Here is a 24492-nt window from a genome sequence, read left to right on the forward strand (position 1 = left end):
TTATACACTTGAAACGTGTGTTCCTGGCTTCTTGTCAGTTTGAGGCCTTCCACCCACACACTTACAAAGTGGAAACTGATTAAAACTTAGGTGTGTCCGTTGGAAGCTTAAAATTAGCCACTTATCAGTGAAAAGTTGTAAATAGGAATCTAGAAGCAGAGTGGGTATCGTTCACGTTTTCTCTAGGCGTGACAGTGATCATTTATTTTTTGGTTTTCCAGGAATAAAATGGCAACCTGGGACAGAATCCTGAAGGGTCATACGAGATTAGAAACCTTTTTCATGAAGGAAGAAACTAGTATTGTCATTTTATATTATGTATATGTTATATATATTGTATATTATATATAATGTATATATAATATATATAAATACATAATTTAAAATAGGGAAAAGAGTAGAATTTTATACTTTATTATTGTTTGGCTTACGTTAAGTAGAAGAGTAAAATAGCATATTAGCAATATGGAATCATAGATGATCATATAAAACAATAACTTTGAGGGGTGCCTGGGTGGCTCAGTCGGTTGAGCGTCCAGCTTCAGCTCAGGTCATGATCTCACGGTCCGTGAGTTCGAGCCCCGCGTCGGGCTCTGTGCTGTCAGCTCGGAGCCTGGAGCCTGTTTCAGATTCTGTGTCTCCCTCTCTCTCTGCCCCTCCCCCACTCAAGCTCTGTCTCTCTCTCTCTCTCTCTCTCTCTCTCTCTCTGTCAAAAATAAACATTTAAAAAAAAAGTAAATGAAAGTACAAAAGGGTTATGAGAAATTATTTCAGCTGTTAATTCAACTCATGAAGGTCCTCTGCGTTTGAGAAAGTGAACTTTGCTTTTAGGAAGCCATATAAAGCAGCACTTTATAATATTTGTAGAGTGTTTAGAAGCAAAAATGCTGTTTGAATTATGATATACGTGTTGAGGACTTAATGACAGTTTCTGCCTAAGAAAGATTTATTTTTAACAGAAAGTGGAGAGAATAGTTGCTATGATTAGCATATTCTCTCCCACTTTCTAGGATTCACTTTGCCATAAGGGCTAAACACTCTGCTCTTTCTTTTGTATTTTTTTGGTGGCCTGAAGTTTCCATTATGATTTAATTTTTTGCTTAAAAGCTCAAGAATAGTATGGGAATGCCTTTGGCTAAGGGAAATGAAGTCCTCATCCAGTCTGAACTCTATTTCAGAGATAGGGAACGCTAATGAACTGCTATAAACATAGCTATCAGGGAACTAAATTCAAATATTCATGTTAACTCCTGAAAATAGATAGATATGTGGCAATTTCCTATCCCTGGGAAAGCTCTGTAGAGTGTTTTTGCTGTATATCGAATACTACATTCAAATGCTTGTCAAAGTGACAAACATATAAACATGTTGTGGGGGAAAGCACTGCCCTGTGTTTTGAAAGGTGTTTTTTCTGTTTTGTTTTGTTTTGTTTTTCTGTGTCCGACCCAGAGCAAGATACAGTTCATATACGGACAGTTTAGGAATTTAAATAAAACCCTTTAATAGCACCAGCAGGGCTCTTGTGTAAAGCTCATAGACTAGAAACTCTACTGACAGTTCCTGATAATGACAGCATCTTGGTGGTAATCACATTAAAGCTTCACGGGGACTAAGATTCTCTGCCAGATTATGTGTGAAACAAGCATATAGGTACAAATGCCATTTAGCCATTAGCTAGGTTCTCAGATGAAGTCTACAAAAGCATTCTATACCCAAAGGGCCAAAGCTTTTCAAGTTAATGCCTTTTTTTTTTTTTTTTTGAAACAGGAGCTGTCCCCTAACCCATCAGAATACTTGCATTGTAAATAAAGGGAGGCATTGTTTCTCACCTGAATGAGATGTTTTTATTTTTTAACGTTTATTTATTTTTGAGACAGAGAGAGACAGAGCATGAACGGGGGAGGGTCAGAGAGAGGGAGACACAGAATCTGAAACAGGCTCCAGGCTCTGAGCCATCAGCACAGAGCCCGACGCGGGGCTCGAACTCACGGACCGCGAGATCATGACCTGAGCCGAAGTCGGCTGCGTAACCGACTGAGCCACCCAGGCGCCCCGAGATGTTTTTAAAAATGGTGTAGGGCTCACCGATGAATTCCCTTGCTGAAGGTGATGGAGTGCCGCCTAGAAGAGTCCTGGCTGACCCCTGACCTGTGACGGTTGGGGGCTCCCTCCCTACCGGAGAATGCATTCTTTGCCACCTTCTCATCTTGAGGGACCCCTGTGTTTCTGGGAGACCTAATGCTTGTAAGGGAGTTTGCCTGCCAGCGTAATCCATTCCTCCTCTCATCTCACAGCCCCAGAGTTTCAGCTGGCACTGGCAAGGTGCCCCTCCTCTCTGTCTCCTCTTCTACTGCCCTGCTCCTTGTCTGGACTGTTGCCACAGCTGCTAACTGCTCTCCCTGCTCTCACCCTTGCTCCTTCACTTGGAGGCCAGACTGTCTTCTTAAAGTATCAGTAAGACCTCATCTTGAAATGTTCCATTGTGTTTAAAATAATACCCACCTACATAAAGTGGCTTGCCAAGACCCTTACCGTCTGGCCCCGGGTCACGTTTTCTACTACGTTGGGTGCCATTCTTCCCCGCACCTGCTGAGTCCCCGCTACCTCTGCCTTCTTTTCATTTCTTGACCACCCCAAGCTCATTTTGTCCTTGCGGGCCCCAGACACTAGTCTTTTCTGGAAGGTATTATCCCAGCCCCTGTATCCTCACAGGGCAGATTATTCTCGATATTGGAATACTGACTTAAATATCTTTTTCTTGGGGCACCTGCATGGCTCCGTCGGTTAAGTGTCCAACTTTGGCTCAGGTCATGGTCTCATGGGTCGTGGGTCTGAGCCCTACATCAGGCTCTGTGCTGACAGCTCAGAGCCTGGAGCCTGCTTTGGATTCTGTGTCTCCCTCTCTCTCTGCCCCTCCCTAGCTCGTGCTCTCTCAATAAATAAATGTTAAAAAATATATATATCCTCTCCTTGGAGAAGCCTCCCTTACTGCCAATGTAAGCAGCCATCCATCTGCTTTTTTTTTCTTTTTTCTTTTGTTCTCTTTTTTTTTTTTTAAGTTTATGTATTTTGAGATAGAAAAAGAGTGCTGGGGAGAGGGAAGAGAGCGTGAATCTCAAGCAAACTCTGAACTGTCAGTGCAGAGCCTGACTCAGGACTCAAACTCATGGACTCAAACTCATGAACCACGAACCCAGTGATCATGACCTAAGTAGAAGTCTGGAGTCAAGAGTCAGATGCTTAACGGACTGAGCCACTCAGGCGCCCCACCCGTTTACCCTAGATTGGATTATCTAATAACATCTATCTGACTCTGACAGTTTTTCTTTTTTCCAGTCAGAACAAAGGCTCCACTAAAGCAGAGACCCATTTGTCTTTATCTGATGTATCCTCAGGCCCCAGAACAGCTATTCAGGAAATGTTTGTTGAGAGAGTGTATTAATGGATGAAGAAATGATGCAGCCAGTATTTCTAACCTTAACTGATACATTTCCAACCACAAGTAAAGAAACTTGGTTCGCGTGAGCAGCTCTGTCATTGCCATGAATGTACACTTTCCTTTGCAATCTCAGAACAACCTCTCAGACCGAAGGTTCTCTTTCCCCGTCTCTAGGGTTCAGGAATCCCCATTTGGGAACTTTATTTCGTTTATCAGAGTGGTCATAATGCAAGCGTCCTAGAATGGAGCCTGAACCGGCTCCTCTACCTGTGTCCCTGTTGATTTTATTTGCAAGGGGCTTGTCCCCTCAGGAATCTGTGTCTCCTGCTTGTGCTGTCACTGAACTCTGTTCAAGGCTCTTCACTAACACGAGCCGCCATATAAATAGCAGTCAGCTGCTTCCTTGGCTTGTTGAAATGTATTCGGGCACTTCTGGGAACAATCAAATATTCTTGACACATCAAAGATATGTGGGGTTTTGTACCCCGGCGTGTGGCACCAGTCGGATTAGCAAATATGAACCCATATCGATAAGGTGGTCACTTACATAATCATAACCATCATCTCTGTCTGTCTGCATTGGTTAATTTTTCTGCTCACACCTAGCGCTGAACGTTTTTGAGCTTTTGAAAAGCTAAAAGCCTACCAAAAACGAACCGGGTTTTCCAACGTATTACGTAAACTCTGAGTAAGTTTCCTTCAGCTTTTCCAGATTATCTGGGTAAAGCGTTGCTTCGGTGAAATGAGACCTTAATTGCCTCAGTTAACGAAGCCTTCAGCTGACCGTGCAGTGATGGGGAGGTGGGAGGTTGGCTTTCTCGCCAGTGCCTGAGATTACCTTGCCCTGTTTGCGTTCTGGCCTTTGGGGCCAGTCGGTAAGCACCGTATCTGTCTTTTATCTTGAAGGACAACGTTTCCTTAGATTTCATGCTGTTAATACAACAGCATCTCCGGCCCTCGGGAATCCTAGAATTTCAGAATTTTGGAACACAAGAGAAGACACATTCCATCAAGGTCAAGAGCCTGTGGCGGACTTGAAGATGGTTTGTGCCCTTCTGCCCTGGCAGGGTGCCTCTCCTGCCCTTTGGTTTATCGCTAATTTCCCTTTTATCTTCCTGAATTGGCCTGTGATTTTTACAAAGCTTAAAACTAGTCCTTTCACTTGGGACAGGAGGTTAGTGATTATTTTTCCATCAAACTAGGGTTATTTCCTGTGTAAACCCTCTCTGCCCCCTCAGACTTGTTGAAAGCCCTCTTATTGCATCCTGGGCGCCGTGGTTGGTTTGCTTCATAGGGTCACCGTCAGAATATACACTCCTTGAAACGGGACTGTGGCCTTAGGGGCGGCGGGGTCGGGGTGGGGATGGGGGTGGTCATGTTTTTTAAATTCCCAACTCTGAATTGTAGATGTACAGTCCTGTCAAAAATCGGTCTCCATATTGATGGATCTGGGTAATCCTCTGCAGGCTTACACTGGTCATCGTGAAGTTAATTTTTGAATGATTGTGTCATCTTCATTAAAAAAAAAAAAATCCAGCTTTCTGCTTCTTTGATCTTAAAGTCAGCCAATGCCATAGGAATTTCCATATCGGCTTATAAGAGTTGAGGTTCGTATGGCCAAAAAGCTTGTTTAAAGAAAAAATATATATATCCATCGCCCCTGCTGTGAGTCAGAAACACGTAGCACCTCAGTTCTCTGTTGTCAAGTTGTTGAAGATCTTTTGTAACGACCAGTCCTTGAATTCCACTGTTTGGTGCTTTGAGGAGTAACTGGTCCACTGCTGCCCCATCAAGGCCTCCTTGCTTTGTTAATTTGATCTGATTTTGAGGTGAAATAATGAAAAAGTCCGGCTGGCCCCTTCTGCTGTTAGTTGTCCTTGTGGCTGCCAGAGTGGTCTCTGTGTGATGCCACAAGTCTCCTTAGCGGGATCCGACAGCCTCGCAGGACCTGACTTCCTCCCCGCGTGTCTCCTCACCCCTCGCCACTCCCCACACACCCCTTATGTTCCAGCTGCAGCAGACTGCACACTCTCACACAAGTAAATGCACTTGACTTTTCACGCTGCTCTGCCCTCGACTGATGACCTCTGCATAGAACTCTCTGCTGTTTTCCTTCTTTGCACACGACTCAAGAGGTGCAGTAGCCTGCCGTGAAGCGGATTGCGTGGGGGGGCAAGGAGAGGGGTGCTGGTCCAGTCCCTGGCTTGAGCAGCTGGACAGATGGAAGCCCACCTACTACTGAGATGGGGAAGACTGCTGTGGAAGAGATGGGGGGTTGGGTGGGAGTGTGGGGGCATCAGGGGTTTGGAGGGAGAAGTGCTCAGTTGGGCTGCCTCTGAGATATCCAGGGAAGGGAGGTGGGAAGTCAAGTTGCATATATGGATCTGTAGCTCAGAGAGGTCCCAAACTGATGAACTTCTATTTGGGAGTTATCATTACATTTGAAATGAAGTAGACGAGCTTTCCAAGGAAGAGGGTTGGGAGAGTGTGGCGGACTCCTAGAGAGCTATCAAGTTGAGAAAGAGAAAATCAGAAACAGGCCGTGAAGAGGCAAAGGGAGATGAGAAAGAGTAGCCAGAACAGGCAGAAGGAAAATCAAGAGAGTGTCCAAAACACAGAGAATTCAACGAGAAGGGATGTCCCCTTCACCTGGGGTCTATTGGCTTGCGGGGAGGTCATTGGTAAGGTGTGATAGAATAGCGGGGGACTCTCTGAAGACTGGGTGGGAGGGAGGCTTTGGTGACAACACGAGAGTCCAGTTCCTTCCATAAGCATGGCTCTAAAGAATGAGGAGGAGCTGGGACAATGCTGGAGGGGGAAGATGAGGCCGTAGTGGGGTGGAGTGCGCGTGAGCCCAAGAGCAGGCTGATTTGCTTTCCTTGCTGTCTTGGGTTTGTTTTTTGTTTCTGAAGATGGATGGTACTAGGGCTTTTTTTTTTTTTTTCTTTCTCCTTTTCTAATGCAAATAGGCAGGATCCAGGAGAAGGGCCTGGAGATATTACTGTCTTGTAGTCTGCTCACAGTTGATGGTGAATACTATTCTGTCATCACAAATGTTAACTTTTATACAGCTCTACTAGCTTCTCTTCTCCTATGAATTGATACTTGAAATGTAAGAGGAAAAAAACCTTGCTTTTTAAAAAAACAGTTTGTCCATTTTAGTCTTGTATCCCCGATAACAAGTAAATGGTCTGAAGGGTTGTTGTTGTTGTTGTTGTTTTGTTTTGTTTTGTTTTGTTAACAAAGTGCTTGGTTATTCAGTAGGAATCCTGCTTTGTGCAGGTAAATGACACTGCACATTTTCCTGTCCTAAGTCCTAGCTAGGTTGCTGTCTTTTAACATGATTGAATTTTCATATCAGCAAGAGGGGGAGGTAAATTTGAATAGAGAAGCTAATTAAGCAGTCAGGAGATGGAGATTTTAAAATGCTCCTTCTAAAAGTGGGAAAGATGAGGACAGAGTGGCTTTTTTTTCTCCCCACAAATAGAAAATTAGAGCTGCGGAGGGAAGCCATGACCATTTTTTATAGGTGAAATGGAACCATGACTTCATTTATACCTGCACGCCGTCTTCTTTGAAACTCCTCACCATTTCCTTTGGTAGTCATTTCCTAAATCTGTCCCTGAGAGAGGCATAACGAATACAATCCATGTTTTCATGAAAAGATAGAGGACCCTTCTTGCCATCCCATGGGAATACTTAATGAAAGTCCTTCCCCAACTTTTAGGATGCAGAGTTTCTAGCGATCCAAGCCTTTTTTTTTTTCCTTAGCTTAAGTAAAACACAGCAGATCAGGTAAATTTGGTTTAAAGAAAGGGCGGAGTGTGTCCACCAAAGAATTTTGTATCTCTTTCAATTTAGAATTACAAGTGCTGGTGTTTACTTCCAGTAACTGAAATAATTGACAGCTACGTTTACCCCCAAGTGAATGTATCAGAAGGGAAGGGGACATTGGAAAATAGTGGCCTTTAGTGAGCTGGAAAGGGAAATGTTCAATTTTAAGTGGAAAGGGGCATCCAAGAAAGCAAGGAGTGAGTATAAGAAACATCGAAGCAATGCAAATACCCTACAAATCTGCTTTAAGAAAATGCTTTGGCATTTTGGTACAAGACTAGAAGTGCACGCTGTAAAGTTACAAAAACAATGAGTTAAAGTTAAAAGTACTGTATTTAGGGGCGCCTGGGTGGCTCGGTCAGTTGAGCATCCAACTTCGGCTCAGGTCATGATCTCGCGGTCCGTGAGTTCGAGCCCCGCATCGGGCTCTGTGCTGACAGCTCAGAGCCCGGAGCCTGCTTCCGATTCTGTGTCTCCCCCTCTCTCTGCCCCTCCCCCACTCATGCTCGCTCGCTCCCTCTCTCTCAAAAATAAACATTAAAAAAATTTTAAAGTACTGTATTTAGATGCTTGTGTTTTTAATTGTTTGCAATTTAAAAAGCAGTTTATCATTTGCTCATATGGGCAGGCGGGTAGGGAAGAAGCTTAAAAGTTTTGAAACCGAATTGATTGATGTAGGGTGCCGATACTGTTTACTCCTATATACGGTACGAACTTACACCCTTTCAGATATGTGGAATTACATACTGACTCTAGTGAGATTCCAGAACTAAAATGCCTTGCATTTTTAGGGTTTATCACTTTACTATCTCTCAGCAGCAATGAAAATTTTATTACAATTAGTCAAGAAACAGCAATGATTTTCATTCATTATATTATGCATATAGTGCTGGCGAAAATCTTATACTTAAGAAATATTTGACAAGTGCCTAGAAGTTTATTCAAGGTTTGAGTTTCTGTGATTTGTGTGATATATGGCAGGTAAAGTATTACGTGGTAGGTAGGTAGAAAATAATGGTAGATTATTTTATAATTGAAATAGTTGATAAGTGGTTGCTGGGTTCTATCCATTTTGTATTTTTATTCAGCTTCTGTATAGCTGGCTCTCTGCCTTGGGGACAAGTCATGAAATCACAGAGAAAAGCAGGTCGCAAAATGGTTTCATGACCAGAATAATAAAACTGAAACTCAAAATTGGGATGTTTCTGTACTAATTTTTCTCTTTTAGTTCACGTATAGCAAGGAGCGAAGGCCATGCATTTGGAAAGATTCCTATTTTAACATCTATTAGACAACTTTAAAAAAAAATGCTTTTTAATATTTATTTATTGAGAGAGAGCACGAGCGGGGGAGGGGCAGGGAGAGAGGGAGACACAGAATCCGAAGCAGGCTCCGGACTCCGAGCTGGCAGCACAGAGCCCCACGTGGGGCCAGAGCTCACAAACCGCGAGATCATGACCTGAGCCGAAGTCAGACACTCAACTGACTGAGCCATCCAGGTGCCCCGTGGACAACTTTTTAAAGTTGAGAGTGCACTGATACATCCACCCCAATGGAGGCTATACTACCAATACATATTTGTAAAAACTCCTTACGTTTATAAAGACAAGGAAGCTGAAGGAAGAGATGGTGATAGAGGTGATAGACTTGTTGGCTTAAACTGTAAGAAGATCTGACGTTTGGGGCCTTTCCCTTCCCTCCACTGCCCCTTCCCCACGCCCAGCGTCCTTGGTCATCACTAATTTCTAGGCTGAACCCTTTGTTTTATGGAAGAGGAAGCAGGAGACTAAAGACATTAAGTCAGTCACCCAGCCTCCCCACATGAAAACTTACTTGCTCCTAATTATTTTCATGTATTAGATCTATAGATTATACATAGATTTATGAAATTAGCATAGTTCATGAAATGAACTAAAATGTTTATATTTTGAGATACGATTCTGGTTCTACTTCTGTAATCATTTTGACTTTTGATTATTAAGTTGTAGTTATTATTTGCTGAAACACACATAATAACAGAATGTGAAATATAATACTCATAGAAAATAGAAGAAGATACTGAAGGTATCTTTTTTTTTTAACACGCGAGTTGGGGAGAGGGGCAGAGAGAGAGAGTGAGAGACAATATTAAGCAGACTTTATGCTCAGCGTGGAGCCCAACTCTGGGATTGATCCCGTGACCCTCAGATCATGACCTGAGCCGAAATCAAGAGTCAGACACTCAACCAACGGAGCTACCCAGGCACCCCTCAACATATGATTTATGCGCAAAAACGCCCTGTCGAGGAAGAAAATTAGGCATCTTTTTAAATGTACTTTTTTTAGTAGTTGTTTGCATCTTTTTAAACATTTTATGATCTAGTGACTCTTTGGTTACTCTTCTAGAGATTTTCTAAGCCACCTAAACATTTTCTGTTTGAGTTTTTGAAAAACCCTTTGGTCTCCTGGTAAAAGCATTAGCGTGTGATCAGACCAATAGTGTCTATTACCTTGTAGGGAGATTTCAGTTCTGAAAGTTGTAACTGAGTTCTGTTTTCCATTAAACCTTGAAATACCTACTTTTTCATCACTTGAGAGATTTTACAATGGTTCAAGACTGTAAGGAAGAGTTATTACACATTTACATAGGTAGGTAGATATGATAATGGGGTTGGTTTTATTGTTCTCCAAAAAAGTATTGAAATACCTACTCTGTCCTAAGGTACTATGTTGGAACTGGGTATATTGGGGTATAAATACACCTGTTTGCCACTCATGAGGATGTTGGAAGGAGGTCAGGGGAGGGTTTGAATAACCATTAAGTTTGATAGATAATAGGTAAGAAACCATGAGCACACGTAGAGTAACTGTGTAAAAAGGGAATGCCTCTCTCAGCTGACACTTGGGGAATGGGGAAGTTGGTCACTTGAAGGACAGGAAAGAACATTCTTGCAGAGAACAGCATACCTAAAAAATCTGGAGGCAAAAAACTTTGCTGGGCTTTGCAAATCAAAAGGCAGTCACTTGGCTGGATCATAGTGGGGGAGAGGGGTAGGCAGTGCCTCTGGGCAGGGATAGGGTGTTGAGGCCGAGGCTTGTGCTTGAAACCCATGGCAATTACAAGTTTGGATTTTTCTTTGTGCACATCGGGAAGCTATTAACAGGAGTGATATGAGTACATTTATGTTTTATGAAGATTAGAATTAGAGGTGGGTAGGAATCGGCAGGGAAGAAGAGGTTATTAAGGAGTTCAGGAAAGAAATGATAGCTTGCATGGTGGCAGGGGGCCAACTCAAGATATATTTTGGAAACATGTTTTTATGTAGCTATTTGAATATGTGCAAAATTACATATTTTGCCAAAGATGGGGAAGGTAAGGAAAAGGAAATGTCAAGGCTGACTTGTGGAATTGTGGCTTGAAGGAATGGCATTGCCATTTATTGGGGTGAGGAAGAAGAGTGAGGGGAGGAACAGATTTGGAAGAGGAAAATTGATAGATACTTGTGAACTGTTCGCAATGTCAAGTGGGCAGCTGGGTTTGAAACCTCAGAGGTTCAGACCAGAGTTACAAATGCACGAGCAGTTGGCTTCTAGGAAGTATTTAAAGCCCCGGGAAAGCGTATCATTAGCTGGGGAGCAAGCGTAAAGTGAGGAGAGAGCCAGACGGAGTTTTCCAGGAGATTCCCACATGTAGAGGTTGGATAAGAAGTTGCCCATAAAAGAGAATGAGAGGGTGTAGCCTGAGAGACTGGAGAAAGGCAGGAGGGTGTGGTGCGTTCTGAATCCCAAGAGAAGGAAACGTGCTGACAAGAAAAGTCTTACCACCCTTGCCGGGGCTGCTAAGAGATCAAATGTGATGAGGATGACAAGAGTGGGTTGTCCATGGCATCATCCACCCCAGTGGAGTCAGACTGCTGTGGTTGTAGGGAGAGGGGAAGGGAGGAAGTAGACGACGATAAGGGTCAACGATATTTTTTTGAGAAGCTAGGAGTGGAAAGCAGAGAAATCCGGTCGTAGCCGATGGAGGACGTGAGATTGAGGGAAAGCTACTTTGTTTTACTGAGATGGGAACCACTGGAGTATGACTGTATTTTAGTAGAATTTTAGTCAGAAGAATATGTATTAGATTGGCTCTGAGCTAGCAAACTCACGTTCAAAGAAGACAGAAATGGATTTCTGCCTCGTGGCACAATACAGAGCAACTGAGCTGTGCTCCATGGGTTCATCCAGGGGCCCAGGTTGGAAGGGACAGCTCTGGCATCCTTCTGAATTTGAGGTCTCCATGACTGAGTGTGTGGCAGTCATGTCCACCATTTTTTTCTAGCCAATGAGAAAAGGAAACCTAGGGCAAGGGCCCTTGCCTTTAGGAAAATGACCTAAACATTTTGAATACATATGCTCTCTTTTCTCATTGATCCACACTTCATCACATGGCCTCAATTAATTGTGGTCTGAAGCTGGGGGGAGGAATACCAGTTAAAACAAAGTATTTATTTATTTATTTATTTATTTATTTTAACGTTTATTTATTTTTGAGACAGAGAGACAGAGCGTGAATGGGGGAGGGTCAGAGAGAGAGGGAGACACAGAATCTGAAACAGGCTCCAGGCTCTGAGCTGTCAGCACAGAGCCCGACGCGGGGCTCGAACTCACGGCCGCGAGATCATGACCTGAGCCGAAGTCGGCCGCTTAACTGACTGAGCCACCCAGGCGCCCCCAAAGTTTAATTACTATAAGACGGAGAACATGGATTCTGAGAAGAAGTCATTTGTGCCACTCCTTGGGGTGAGGAGGGGAGTTACAAACATGTTTATTTCTAAACCATGGACAGTACTTGGCTTCTATTTGGTACTTAATAAGAGTTCAGTGAATTGAATTGACTGTTAAAATTAATCTTCCCCTTCTAAAAGGTAGACTTTGATCGTAGGCTCTGAATTACACAATACCATCACCTTTCTTCCTCCTCCACTGTCTTTTCTGTAGACTTGATGCTTTCTAGTGAAAGCACACAACAGAGAATATACTGTTTACTCTCAGATTTGCTTAAAAATCTAAAAGGTAATGTTAGAGGCAGGAAGGAAATCCGATAGTTTTATTTGGATCACTATCTTGTTCTGTGTTTGGTCTTGATCTTTACATATGCTTTGGGCAACGGCACGCTGCCAGGTTGACGTCTTTTGTGCAAGAGGGAGAATAGCTGCTGATTGTTAAAAATAAGTAAATAAATAAACAAACGAATGAACGAGCCCTAAATAGCATGGATGTTGAATTCCATTTATAACATAGACTGGCATTTGTGTGCTCCCTCTTCTTCTAATTATTAAACCTATTCCAGCGCATATTGTGAAGATCGGAACTCCATGGTGATTTTACTGTGGAGTAGTATTTTGTGTAATTCTGTATTTCACTAATGGGTGTGTCATTTGCTTACAGTGTTATACTAGCCCTTTGTTCCTGATATATTTTTTTACCATGAAATTAGAATTAGGAAAGGAGATTCCAGGGTAGGCTGGGATATTTGTTTTTGAGCTATTAACCACATGCTCAAGAAATCACCTAAAACCACATGGTAGCCACTGGCATAGCACCTCTCTTGCTCTTGAAAGCAGAAAACTGCTTTAAACACAGTGGTGTGCCCCTTAGTTAGGGGGAAGAAGTAACCACAGAAAATTAAGTTCTCTGGATACGGTCACGTTCGCTTCCCTCATTTGGTAGATGTAGAAACGAAGGCACAAAATGCTTGGCTCGCAAGCCATTACGAGATGGTGATTATATACTTTTTAACGTTTTTATTTATTTTGAGAGAGAGCAGGACAGAAGATCTGAAGGCGGCTCTGTGCTGACAGCAGAGAGCCCAACGCGGGGCTCAAATACACGAACTGTGAGATCATGAACTGAGTTGAAGTTGGGTGCTTAACCCACTGAGCCACCCAAGCGCCCTGATGGTGGTTATATTTTAGTAGGGGTCTTTAGATGTAAGAGCAGATTACGATATGATAAGATCTGTTGTTTGAGTCCCCTAAAGAGCTGAGACAGACTCCTTTTTCAACACTCAGGGGAAGGAGGAAGCCAGGAAGAAGCAGTGAATTTTCACTCATGAAGGAGGGAGAGGTGAGACTGCTCAGCCTCCCTCCAGCCCCAATCAGGGCTGGTGCAGGGTGGGACACCTTCCACGTCACCGAGGAAGCCTCTGGTGTAGTTGTCATTGTTCATTCACACGGGGATAACAGGGTTCTGAGAAATCAGAGAAAAGGCATTTGCTCATGGAAGTAATGGATAGTTTCAGGGGTTCCGGAGGCAGAGCAAGGGGCCCTGTGTAGGGACAGAAAGGGAGAGGGAATGAGAAAGGATATCCACTTCCATTATTAGATCATCCTTCCCAGAGATTAAAATATAGACCCAGCTGATGGGGCAGATTCATTTTCTGAAATTAAATGTATCTCAGTTATGTAATTATTGTGACGTTACCTTAATGACATTGTACGGCCATCTGTGGCAAAAATCTAATAGGAATAAAACCTGTGATCATTACAAATAAATTTTGACTTCTAGTTAAGCATTAATTCTGAACCATTCACAGGCACCCGTCTTTGCGGTGCATTTAGGTCGTCTGCTAGGTGCGTGCAATAGGATTGCGTTCCGATTGCAGGCCTGTTTCGCTCCTTTTGCAGAAGTGGCTCCGCGCAGCCCCTCAGGGGAGCATCCTGGCTCTCTTGCCTAGGGAAGGTAATCGCACCAAGTGATGGGACCGTGCCATTTTCTGTTTGCAGAACAATCAACCATGACGACCGAATCCGGCTCAGACTCAGAATCCAAGCCAGAGCAGGAGGCCGAGCCCCAGGAGGCAGCGGGGGCGCAGGGGCAAGCCGGGGCGCAGCAGGGGCCTGAGCCCAGCGGTGAGGACCAGCAGCAGGCTCTGGAACAGTTCGAGGGCGCGGCACACAGCACCCCCGTGAGGAAGGAGGTGAGCCCCGGGGCACAGGATGCAGGCGGCCACCGGCTCCCCCGCACCTGCTAGCATCACCCGGAAAGCCAATTAAGGAATGTTTACTGACCTTTTCTGGGGTCTGGGGGCCGACCTTGGTCTCTTAGCACTAGAGGCAACTATGAGGGGTCATCTGTTTCCCCCTTCTGGTCCCAGGCAGATGGAAAGTTTTTGCTATTTTGAGACTTTCAATGAATGACATTCCTCAGTCTTGCTTGGTAACTCCTTCATTTGATTAAAGCACTTAAACCCACTGAAATCTGCACTGCAAGTTATTGGTCTTGTCTGGATTTCCAGGAAGGACAGACCCCACACCTTCTGATTTGGCTCCTGAGTTTTATTCAGGCCTATGGGTTAGAGCTAATTTGATTCTTCCCAGGGGTCACTCTGAACCTAATGTTGCCAGCTACTTTTAATGGGTGTTCAGGTGGATCTCTTTCCCTCTCCTATGTGCACGTATGTTCAATTCTGTTACCAAAATAGACACACTTAAGTTGCCACATGTGGTGTGAATATTTCTTTTAAAAGCTTTCATACAAAATATAAAGCATGGTTTATACTGGGCTTTGAATGAATCCATTTTTAAGTTATTTTGGCTTAAAACTTCAAACCTGAAATCAGCATGTGTTAGAATACTGTCTCGTGTGGTAAGCAAACCCAGGAGTTCCTGCAAACAGTTGGCCTTTTCTAGGTTGGAATTATATGTATCAAGCTAGAAATTCGAGATATTGAGGGAAGAGACACGAAATTCTTTGCAAGGTGCAACACATTATTATTACCTTAAACTGTGTTTGCATCCTGATTATGTTTTTTCCCATGCTATTTAAGTTCTGCCTTTAAACAGTATTAAAAATAACATTTATTGGAGCACCGGGGTGGCTCAGCCGGTTGAGTGTCTGACTTCAGCTCAGGTCGTGATCTCACAGTTCGTGGGTTCAAGCCCCACATTGGGCTCTGTGCTAACAGCTTAGAGCCTGGAGCCTGCTTCAGATTCTGTGTCTCCCTCTCTCTCTGCCCCTCCTCAGCTCACACTCTGTCTCTATCTGTCTCAAAAATAAATAAACATTAAAAAGAAATTTAAAAAACATTTATTTTCATGCTCTGTAAATAGATGCTGTGTCTAGTCTAAGCTGTTTCATGATGGGGAGCTGAGGGATATCCTTCCAACTTAAGGAGCTGTGCTTGCCCTCATGTTTTTTCTTTAATGTCTCTCTCTCTCTCTCTCTCTCTCTCTCTTTTGGAGATGTGATGGTGTTTTGCTTGTTTTTAAAACTTCAGAAATGTCAAATTATTAAGACTGGATTTTTTTTTTCCCATTCTTTTCCTCCTAACTCTGAAACGAAATAAACGTGAGAGTGGGAAATAATTGTAGAGAAGGAAGAGTTTCTGTGCCAGGACGTGATACATGTACTTGATCTTCTGGAAGTCAGATGTTGGAAACAAACTAAGAGAGATGATACTAAGCCCTTCGAGGGAAAGGTAACTGGCGGTGGAGTCCAGAGAACTAGTAAACTCCTGCCTCTTCCCTATTTGAGTCATCTCCGAGAACTTGTCTAGCCTTTGCCCCTCGGCTTCCTCGTTCACAAAGTGAAGAGATGAGAAAAGATGGTTTCCTTGGGTTCTTCTCCCCTCGGTTTCTGTGATTCATACTAGGAGCCCAGTATACTAGAGGTGAAATGAAGCACATTTTGGTTATCAGTGATGATTAAATCATGGGCTTGGCGGGATTTGAATTCCAGGCTATTAGTTTTATGACCTGGAGGAAGTTTGTTGAGGTTGTGCCCTGCACCCCCCCTTTCTGTCCTCAAGTGTAAATGAGGGTAAGGATACCTAGATACCTACCTCCCAGAGCTGTCATGAGAATTAAGTGAAACAGGATTTGCCTAAAGGGTTTTACTGATATTTTTAAATCGTAATGAATTATATGTGACTACAGTGGACGTTTCATTTGAGGTCCTTGGTCTGCTCGTCTGAAGTTAACGTTGTTGAAAAAATGGGCGTGAGAGACTCAATGATGGGTGCGTGGAAACGACCCCTGGAAACACCTCCCTTTGCACACTGGTGGTTTCAGGTGCGTCTGGCGTTGACTGATGAATAGCCCAGAAAGCTTTTTCTCACACAGATACTTTTATTTTATTAGAGGAAAAATGAAATTTCACCTTCCCTAATACATTGAAAAAGTTGATTCCAGGTAGTAAAATTTAAATAAAAATGTAGCTTCTGGTGACTTTGCCTGCGATGAGATGAAAATGTAAATTAAAAGTGCAAAAGTCTCACGGAAGTTATACGGGCACTTAGCAAATGTGCGGTATAATATTCCAAGGTTACCAGACTTCTTCAGCTGGCCTAAGCCAAAATTAATGTTTGACTTTTCTGTGGCACTATTTTAATGCTTTGATACGGAAAGACTAACAGTCAAAAAAAAAAAAAAAAAAAAAGTTGGACAAAGTCACCAGACCTGCAGGTTTTCTAATATTTACTTGTTTTAGCTACGGCTAGCCTTCTCAACTCTTTGGGCCTTTTGAAGTTGGTGTTTCCATTTTTCTTGGTTTCTTCACTCAGCAAATGGGTGTCTTTTTATCCTGAAGAACTTCTCACAACTTTGCCCTGACTTCCTGTGCAAGGTAGTGGAGGAAAAGACTGTATTTACAATATTCTGGATGGAAAACCAGATGGAAGATGCCACTTTAAAAGCAGAAATCCGGGGGTGCCTGGGTAGCTCAGTCGGTTAAGCGTCGGACTCTTGATTTCAGCTCGGGTCATGAACTCATGGTTCGTGAGTTCGAGTCCCACATCAGGCTCTGCACTGACAGTGTGGAGCCTGCTTGGGATTCTCACTCCCCCCTCTCTCTCTGCCCCACTCCCTGTGCTCTCTCTCTCTCTCAAAAAATAAACTAAAAAAAAAATTTTTTAAGCAGAAATCCATACCTAAAATCCAAAATAAATACATTGAAAGAGAACTTTGTGATTAGAGTGTCGCAAAATGGTAGCCACTGAATAAAAAGACAAGTTGAAGTGATAAGCTGTCAAGACTGCCTTCCTGCCAAGGCCATGTGCTTTCAGCTACTAGTATAATAGTATGTTCATGAGAAAAGAAATTTCATGCTTACTCAAGGGGCCTAACCTGAACTTTGGAACACGTCTTTCTTTGCGTTGTCAGTGTGTATTTGCAGACTAGTGGAAATGATAGTCTGGCCCGTGAGTTGGATCAGCACTAATACCATTGGTAGTTTTTTCATAGATAGAAGAGGGCATTGGAGGGTGACAGACGGCAGCTATCCTGTGAGCACAGCATAACGTATAGAAGTGTTTAATCACTGTTGTGTGCACGTAAAACTATTGTAGCATTGTATGTCAACTATACTTCAGTAAAACATAAGTATATAAACACACGCCCACACACATCAAGAAGAAGGCCGTAACTAGAAGAGTCGCACAGAAAGATTTCCACGGGGATTCACGGGAGAATTTCACTGTTCCATAGGATGTCCTCTGCAGTTTTGAGTCTAGCCTGGGCTACACTGTTGTGCTTTGAAAGCAGATTAAAGCTTTTGAACAGATTTGATCTGCTCTTACAGTGGCTCATTACAGTGGGGGGGAGGGGGGCTGGAACAGACTAAGGGGATTACTTTGTGATGAATTTCAGTGCCGCTGGCTGCATTGAATTGATTTAGAGCTAAATCAAATATTTTAACAATTGTAAAATTACTGAGAAGGTTAACACTTGAAGCTCTCTAGGCCTTACCTTGTATGCATATGAGGTGTCGTGGGTCGTGGAATATAGAAGGACCCAGTGAATGAAGACAATAGAGTACAGTTAGATAAACTCTAAATGACTTAATTTTTTAATGTTTATTTTATTTTTGAGAGACAGAGACAAAGTGTGAATGGGGGAGGGGCAGAGAGGGAGACACAGAATCCGAAGCAGACTCCATCCAGGCTGTCGGCACAGAGCCCAACACAGGGCCTGAACTCACGAACCGTGAGACGAAGCCGGACGCTTAATGGGTTGAGTCACCCAAGCACCCTTAAAGGATTTATTTTAAAGACCGGTACTATCTAATGCGTTTTGAAAAAGTCAGGAGTCCATTTGTATCGTCCTTTACTTAGTGAAGTCTTGATGCCATTTGCAAACTCAGTGTTTCTAAACTAAATCCTCGAGTCAAACTGAAATGAAGCCTTATTGGTACATTTAAATGGCAAAGTTATGTAGGTGAAACTGTTAGCAGTTTAAGCATCTGTATACGTATATGTGTCCATTCACAATATCCTCATCCAGACATCTCTCCTGCTCTTGGAAATAGGAAAACCAATGTCTGAAGGGTTCTGCTATTGCCTGAGCAATGCAATATTTATTCCCTGTCTTGCAGTGAAAACTGTTCATTGTTTGCTCTTCACAGGTCACTGACAAGGAACAGGAGTTCGCTGCTGGGGCTGCAAAACAGCTCGAATATCAGCAATTGGAAGACGATAAACTTTCTCAGAAATCATCTAGCAGTAAACTATCTCGATCTCCATTAAAGATTGTCAAAAAGCCTAAAAGCATGCAGTGCAAAGTGATACTTCTGGATGGATCAGAATATATCTGTGACGTGGAGGTGAGTGCACGTTTTAAAACTTTTGTTGTCCCAGATATTGAGAACTGGAGAATGTTGGTGTAAAGCATCCAAGGCACTTTCTTGTTTTCAGAACTCTGGAAAATTATTCAGACCTGGTTTCTAAATACAAAATTATTTCCAAAGTCCTTAACAGATCATATTACTAAAAATACTTATAATGTCTCCAAAATGTTACAATCAAGAGAAAAATGTGATCTTAATTAAAAAAATATATATTTTTCTAACACTTCCCATGGTAGGAAAAAAAAATGGGGCCTTAAATCAAGTTTTCATTAATATCTTGTGAGTTATCATTTAAATGAATTTACTTTTTCTGTTTGAATAGTTATACTTTTTAATTTGAATGATTTTATTTTTTTCTATTTTAAATTATTTAATATTTTTTGTATTTGAATAATTTCAACCGTTCATCGGTATAAACTTGTAAATTTCTGTACACAGCACTGTAGGATAGTGTGAACTGAATATGTCCTCTTAGAGTAACTTTTTTTAATGTACATCGTGGTGGGCATTGCAGTTTGAGTGTAAAAAGGTATAGTGGCTTTTGTTTGTAAAGAAAAAAAGTAAAATTCCTCTCAGAGAAGGAGCAGTGAGATGACTTTTGTCAGAGATATTTAGCAAGATCGAGTTAACAGATGGGGACAACACTACCTGTCCATAGCGGTGGAGACGGATAATTTGTTGCATTCTCCGTGTAGCACAGAGGACACACAGAGGGTGTGAACTCAGGCCACGGGAGCGGGAGTGCGTGTGCACCGGCCACAGTGCCTTCCCCCCACAGCTGGGAGGGAGCAGCTTGTTCTTTCCGCAGGTGATTCAATTTCAGATTTAACATTTTCTTTCGTTTGCTTATTTATTTGTTATTTTTTTAAGTTTACTTATATTGAGATAGCGTGAGTGGGGGAGGGGCAGAGCAAGAGGGAAAGAGAGAGAATCTTAGGCCAGGCACTGACAGTGTGGGCAGTGACGACGTGGGGCTCGAACTCATGAACTGTGAGATCGTGACCTGAACTGCAATCAAGAGTCGGACGCCCCACCGACTGAGCCACCCAGGCGCCCCAGATTTAACATTTTCATTCAAAGAGGTTATTCCTCCCACCTCAGCCCCCTGCCCTTGGTCATACAAGGACCTCGCACATCCGTCTACACCAGCTCCTCCCACCGCATGCTCATGGAGTTCACGTCTTCTACTGGGTGTGCTATAAGTCTGCCCCGAGGTCCCCTTAAGACACAGCCGGTACCAACCCCACCTGATTTGCTGTGTCCCTCATTCACTCCTCTCTGCTTCCTCTGTCCACAATGCCACATCATTCCTACTTTATTTTGCATACTGCACTGCTGTACCCAGTCCTTTTCTTGGATCAGAAGATTCAAATCCATTTCATGTTGATAATGTCATTTGTGGTGGGGATGGGGTTGGGTTACTTTGTAGGAACGTAGAGGAAAAAAGATCTTTTGAAAATAAACTCTTAGATCAAAAGTTACTTGATCACATATTAACTGATAGAATTTTTGTCATCCTGTGACCTCATAAATATTGATGGGTTGCTGGAGGGAGTGAAATACATGCTCCAAGGATCCTGCCTAAAGTTTGCCATGCACAGACCCTTTTTTTTTTTTTTTTTTTTTTTTTTTTTTTTACATTTTTATGGCTTTCATTTTGGCTAATGTCTTAGTTCGAAGTGTCCCATTATTGAGTTAGATGTTTATTCTGGGAATTGGGAGATTCAATAATGTACTCCTCCCTGGGTTTTACTCTGAAGTGTAAAGGACTTCTGTAACCATGAGAGAGATTGTGTTTTTCCAGTGTGGATCCGCTTTCTGGAAAAATTGACCGAAGAGAAACTTTTTTCTTAGTTTTGAGGAGAGTCTTTCTATTGACTGTATTATTAATAGAATAAATAGGGTTACCCTGCAGCCCTCTCGTCCTACCTACCAGAGCTTTCTAAAGAAGAGTCTAGAAGGAAGTTTACTGAGTTTTGTGTGGGGGTGGCGGATAAATGCTGCAGGGCTGACTGAGGTGCATGTAAGTGTTAACCATTCTGCTAAACTTAATTTATATCCCATGCTTCCAATGTGTTACAGGTAACCTGTGGTTTTGAGTTCAAAATTTTTATTTTGTGATTAACTTTGGATACAATTCAGCGTTACTGTTAATGCCCCTGTGAGCATTTTGAGTGACGTGGTCTTGTTGGTCAGTTATTTCTCTTTTATAATTCTTTTTATCAATTTGACAGCTTCTTAAGAATAATTCTTTTTTTCTGGGGCACAAAATCCTTTGCCAACAGGATATTTTCAGTTTTTCCATGGACGTTGGTAGTAGAGAAGGATGTGGCCACTATGGACTGACAGCCTTGTCGAGATAATAGAGAGATTTGGGCATATGGCAGAGTGAAGTGGACTTATTTGTAGCTGACTGGTTGAAGGAGAAAAACGGATTGTGAATCAGTGATGTGGTTCTCAAGGTGGCAACAGGATTCTAGTTGAAAAAGCACATTCAAAATGCCTCCTGGTTTTAGATACGACGGCACATAAAACTTGGCTGGCAAGGTGCGTGGGATATAATAGGTAAACGGTGCTGAAAAACCTTGCCCTAAGGAAGTGTCCTTCAGTCTTGCTCTCCTCTAAACTGAGTTTTTATCCATGTATTGGTTCATGACACTCACACACACACACACACACACACACACACACACACACACACACAAAGCTGAACTATTCCTTTCCTTTTTTTTAAATTTTTTTTTTTAACTTTTATTTATTTTTGAGACAGAGAGAGACACAGCATGAACGGGGGAGGGTCAGAGAGAGAGGGAGACACGGAATCGGAAACAGGCTCTAGGCTCTGAGCGGTCAGCCCAGAGCCCGACGCGGGGCTCGAACCCTCGGACCGCGAGATCATGACCTGAGCCGAAGTCGGACATGTAACCGACTGAGCCACCCAGGCGCCCCTGAACTATTCTTTTCAAGGGACACAGGCCTTTAAAAGTGACTAGTGGCCTGTGTGTCAGAATGCAGGCATCTCATGAAGCAGACAGTGTGTGACACTAAAGCAAAGTAACAGGTCAAACTTTGCTCTGTTTTGAGGGATCAGATGCAAAATGGAAATGTGTTGGAGGAAGGGGGTGGTCAGACTTCGTAACAGTTTGGGTGAAACTTATCTTTGGGTTTAAGTCGATTACAAACTCGGCATTAACCAGTTGCGTGGTGTAGCTGTCAGAAACATCCGTGCGGTCATGGTTGTTTCTGTTTAAGTGCAGCGTGTGGTTTGCCAAATGTGGCTGGCAGCCCCCTCTTCCTGGGCGGGAGAGATCCCGTCCGCAGTGTCTTGTCGATTAGCTCGTGCAGGATAGCACTTGTTGGAGCCACCAGACCCGGGTGTGAAAATAGATTTGTCTACTTGTAACCTGTGTGATTTCAGGGAACTCAAGCTTTCTGCGCGTCAGTTGACCGGAAAAAAAGGAGGTGAAAATACTTGCCTCAAAAAGCCATTATTGAGAAGATTAAGGTAGATATTTAGTTTGAACACTTTCTGCAACATGGCATATTCTTGAGAGAAACCGTGAACTCTGAACTGAGCTTATTCAGCAGAGAGTTACAGGATGGTGAGGGATCTGGAAACCTCTTCTCATGAAGAATGATTAGAGAAATAGAATGCGTTGAAGAAACAAAACATTTCCACGTGTCTCCTTCTAGATTTGGAGGGGACAGGATAGCGACTTACAGTTACTCGGAAAAGTTGGCATTGAGTGTCTGTCATAACACACAGATATTTTTTAAAGTATAGAGAGCAGAACTAAATTAGAAGTTACAGGAAGTCCAGTTTTTCAGTAAACAGAAAACGCATGTTTTAAATTATTGTTGTCAACCTGTGATCTATGTTCTGCAGTAGGATTCCAGCAGAAACTGTAGGTGCATTTATGGAAACCATCAGCTCCTCAGATGTGGTCTCAGACCAGATAACTCCCAGTACCTCTTACTACTCTCAGACTCCTGGAGAGAAGAGACACACAAAAATCTGAATTGAAAAAGCAGAATTGTTGGGGCGCCTGGGTGGCTCAGTCGGTTGAGCGTCCAACTTTGGCTCAGGTCATGATCCCGCGGTCCGTGAGTTCGAGCCCCGCGTCAGGCTCTGTGCTGACCGCTCAGAGACTGGAGACTGGTTCAGATTCTGTGTCTCCCTCTCTCTGACCCTCCCCCCATTCATGCTCTGTCTCTCTCTGTCTCAAAATAAATAAACGTTAAAGAAAAAATAAAAAAAAAAAAAAGCAGAATTGCTTCCCTAAATCCCTGTACCTAACACATAGAGTTTCAGGTGAATTAAGAACAGGACGCAGGATGGGGCACCTGGGTGGCTCAGTCGGTTAAGCGTCCGACATCGGCTCAGGTCATGATCTCACAGCTTGTGAGTTCGAGCCCCACGTCGGGCTCTGTGCGGACAGCTCAGAGCCTGGAGCCTGCTTCGGATTCTGTGTCTCCCTCTCTCTCTGCCCCTCCCCTGCTCATGCTCTGTCTCTGTCTCTTTCAAAAATAAATAAATGTAAAAAAAAAAAAAATTTAAAAGAACAGGACGCAGGAGACAATAACAGGCATAACTTTTTTTTTTTTTTTTTTTTTTTTTTTGCATTTAATACTGCATCAAGAAAAGCATTTTATTTTACTGAAATCTCGATGCCTAAGTGTTTTCCCCCATGGTTTATTTAAAGCCTTCATTACTTTACCATCAAACTCAACAAGGCTCACCTCTGCCATGACTTTATCACTAGACTATATAGTCACATATAAAGGACCCCCGTGAGTACACTCACATCCACACACATACACACTCCCATCTTAGAATACCCTGGCCCTGTTCTCTTTTCCTTCGAAACCATAAGGTAGCATTTCCCCTCTCCCCCCAGTGCTGTAGTGGTCTTCAACTCCTGCCTCCTTGTGGTCAGATGGAAACCTTTTTCGGTTGTGCTGGCTTTCTCCTATTTTCCTCAAGAGTAGTCTTAGGTCGGGGAGCCTGGGTGGCTCAGTCACGTAAGCGGCCGACTTTAGCTCAGGTCATGATCTCGCGGTCCGTGAGTTTGAGCCCCGCATCGGGCTCTGTGCTGACAGCTCAGAGCCTGGAGCTTGTTTCGGATTCTGTGTCTCCCTCTCTCTCTGACCCTCCCCTGTTCATGCTGTGTCTCTCTCTGTCTCAAAAATAAATAAACGTTAAAAAAAAGTTTAAAAAAAAAAGAGTAGTCTTAGGTCATTGCAGCATTTGGTGTTTTTCCATTTGACTATTAATAATTTTTTCAAACTCTTAAATCTTCATTATCTAAAATATATAAAAAAATTACTCCTAATAAAATATAAAAACAGATCTTATCATAATAAAAGGCCTTTTAAACAACTTGGTATATATGTTGGGAAATGTTTGCATGCTAACCCTATTTTCTTGTACGCCGACAGAATAAGTACTAATAGCCATTCCCTTCCCATTTTTCTTGGACCATCAGAGAACACAAGCAACTTCCTGTAGCCAGTTTACTCTCACAACGGCTGTTTACTTCCCAGACATAAATTTTAAAAGAGAAAATAAAAATACCCCCTCACATGCGATGAAGGAAATAGCGCTCCACCCCGCTTTCGTCCCATTGCTTCTG

The 24492-nt window shown here is 42.9% G+C and overlaps 1 protein-coding gene across 37 annotated transcripts in view; it reads left to right on the top strand.

Annotated features, from left to right (window-relative positions):
* EPB41L3 (erythrocyte membrane protein band 4.1 like 3) overlaps nucleotides 1-24492 on the top strand; it is a 231194-nt gene that overhangs the window by 124629 nt on the left and 82073 nt on the right. For 34 of the 37 annotated variants that reach the window (XM_053902416.1, XM_053902414.1, XM_053902415.1 and 31 more), the window contains 2 exons: nucleotides 14023-14216; nucleotides 18638-18835. In XM_053902416.1, the coding sequence (XP_053758391.1) occupies nucleotides 14034-14216; nucleotides 18638-18835 (381 nt within the window). In that variant the 5' untranslated portion in view covers nucleotides 14023-14033. Of the gene's footprint in view, nucleotides 1-14022; nucleotides 14217-15627; nucleotides 15717-16190; nucleotides 16309-18637; nucleotides 18836-24492 lie in introns of those variants that run through there. The other 3 variants (XM_053902422.1, XM_053902425.1, XM_053902411.1) reach the window with 2 other exon arrangements.

The sequence above is a fragment of the Panthera pardus genome, unplaced genomic scaffold (genome assembly GCF_024362965.1).
Source record: "Panthera pardus isolate Hobbes unplaced genomic scaffold, ASM2436296v1 HiC_scaffold_15, whole genome shotgun sequence".
Taxonomy (NCBI): domain Eukaryota; kingdom Metazoa; phylum Chordata; class Mammalia; order Carnivora; family Felidae; genus Panthera; species Panthera pardus.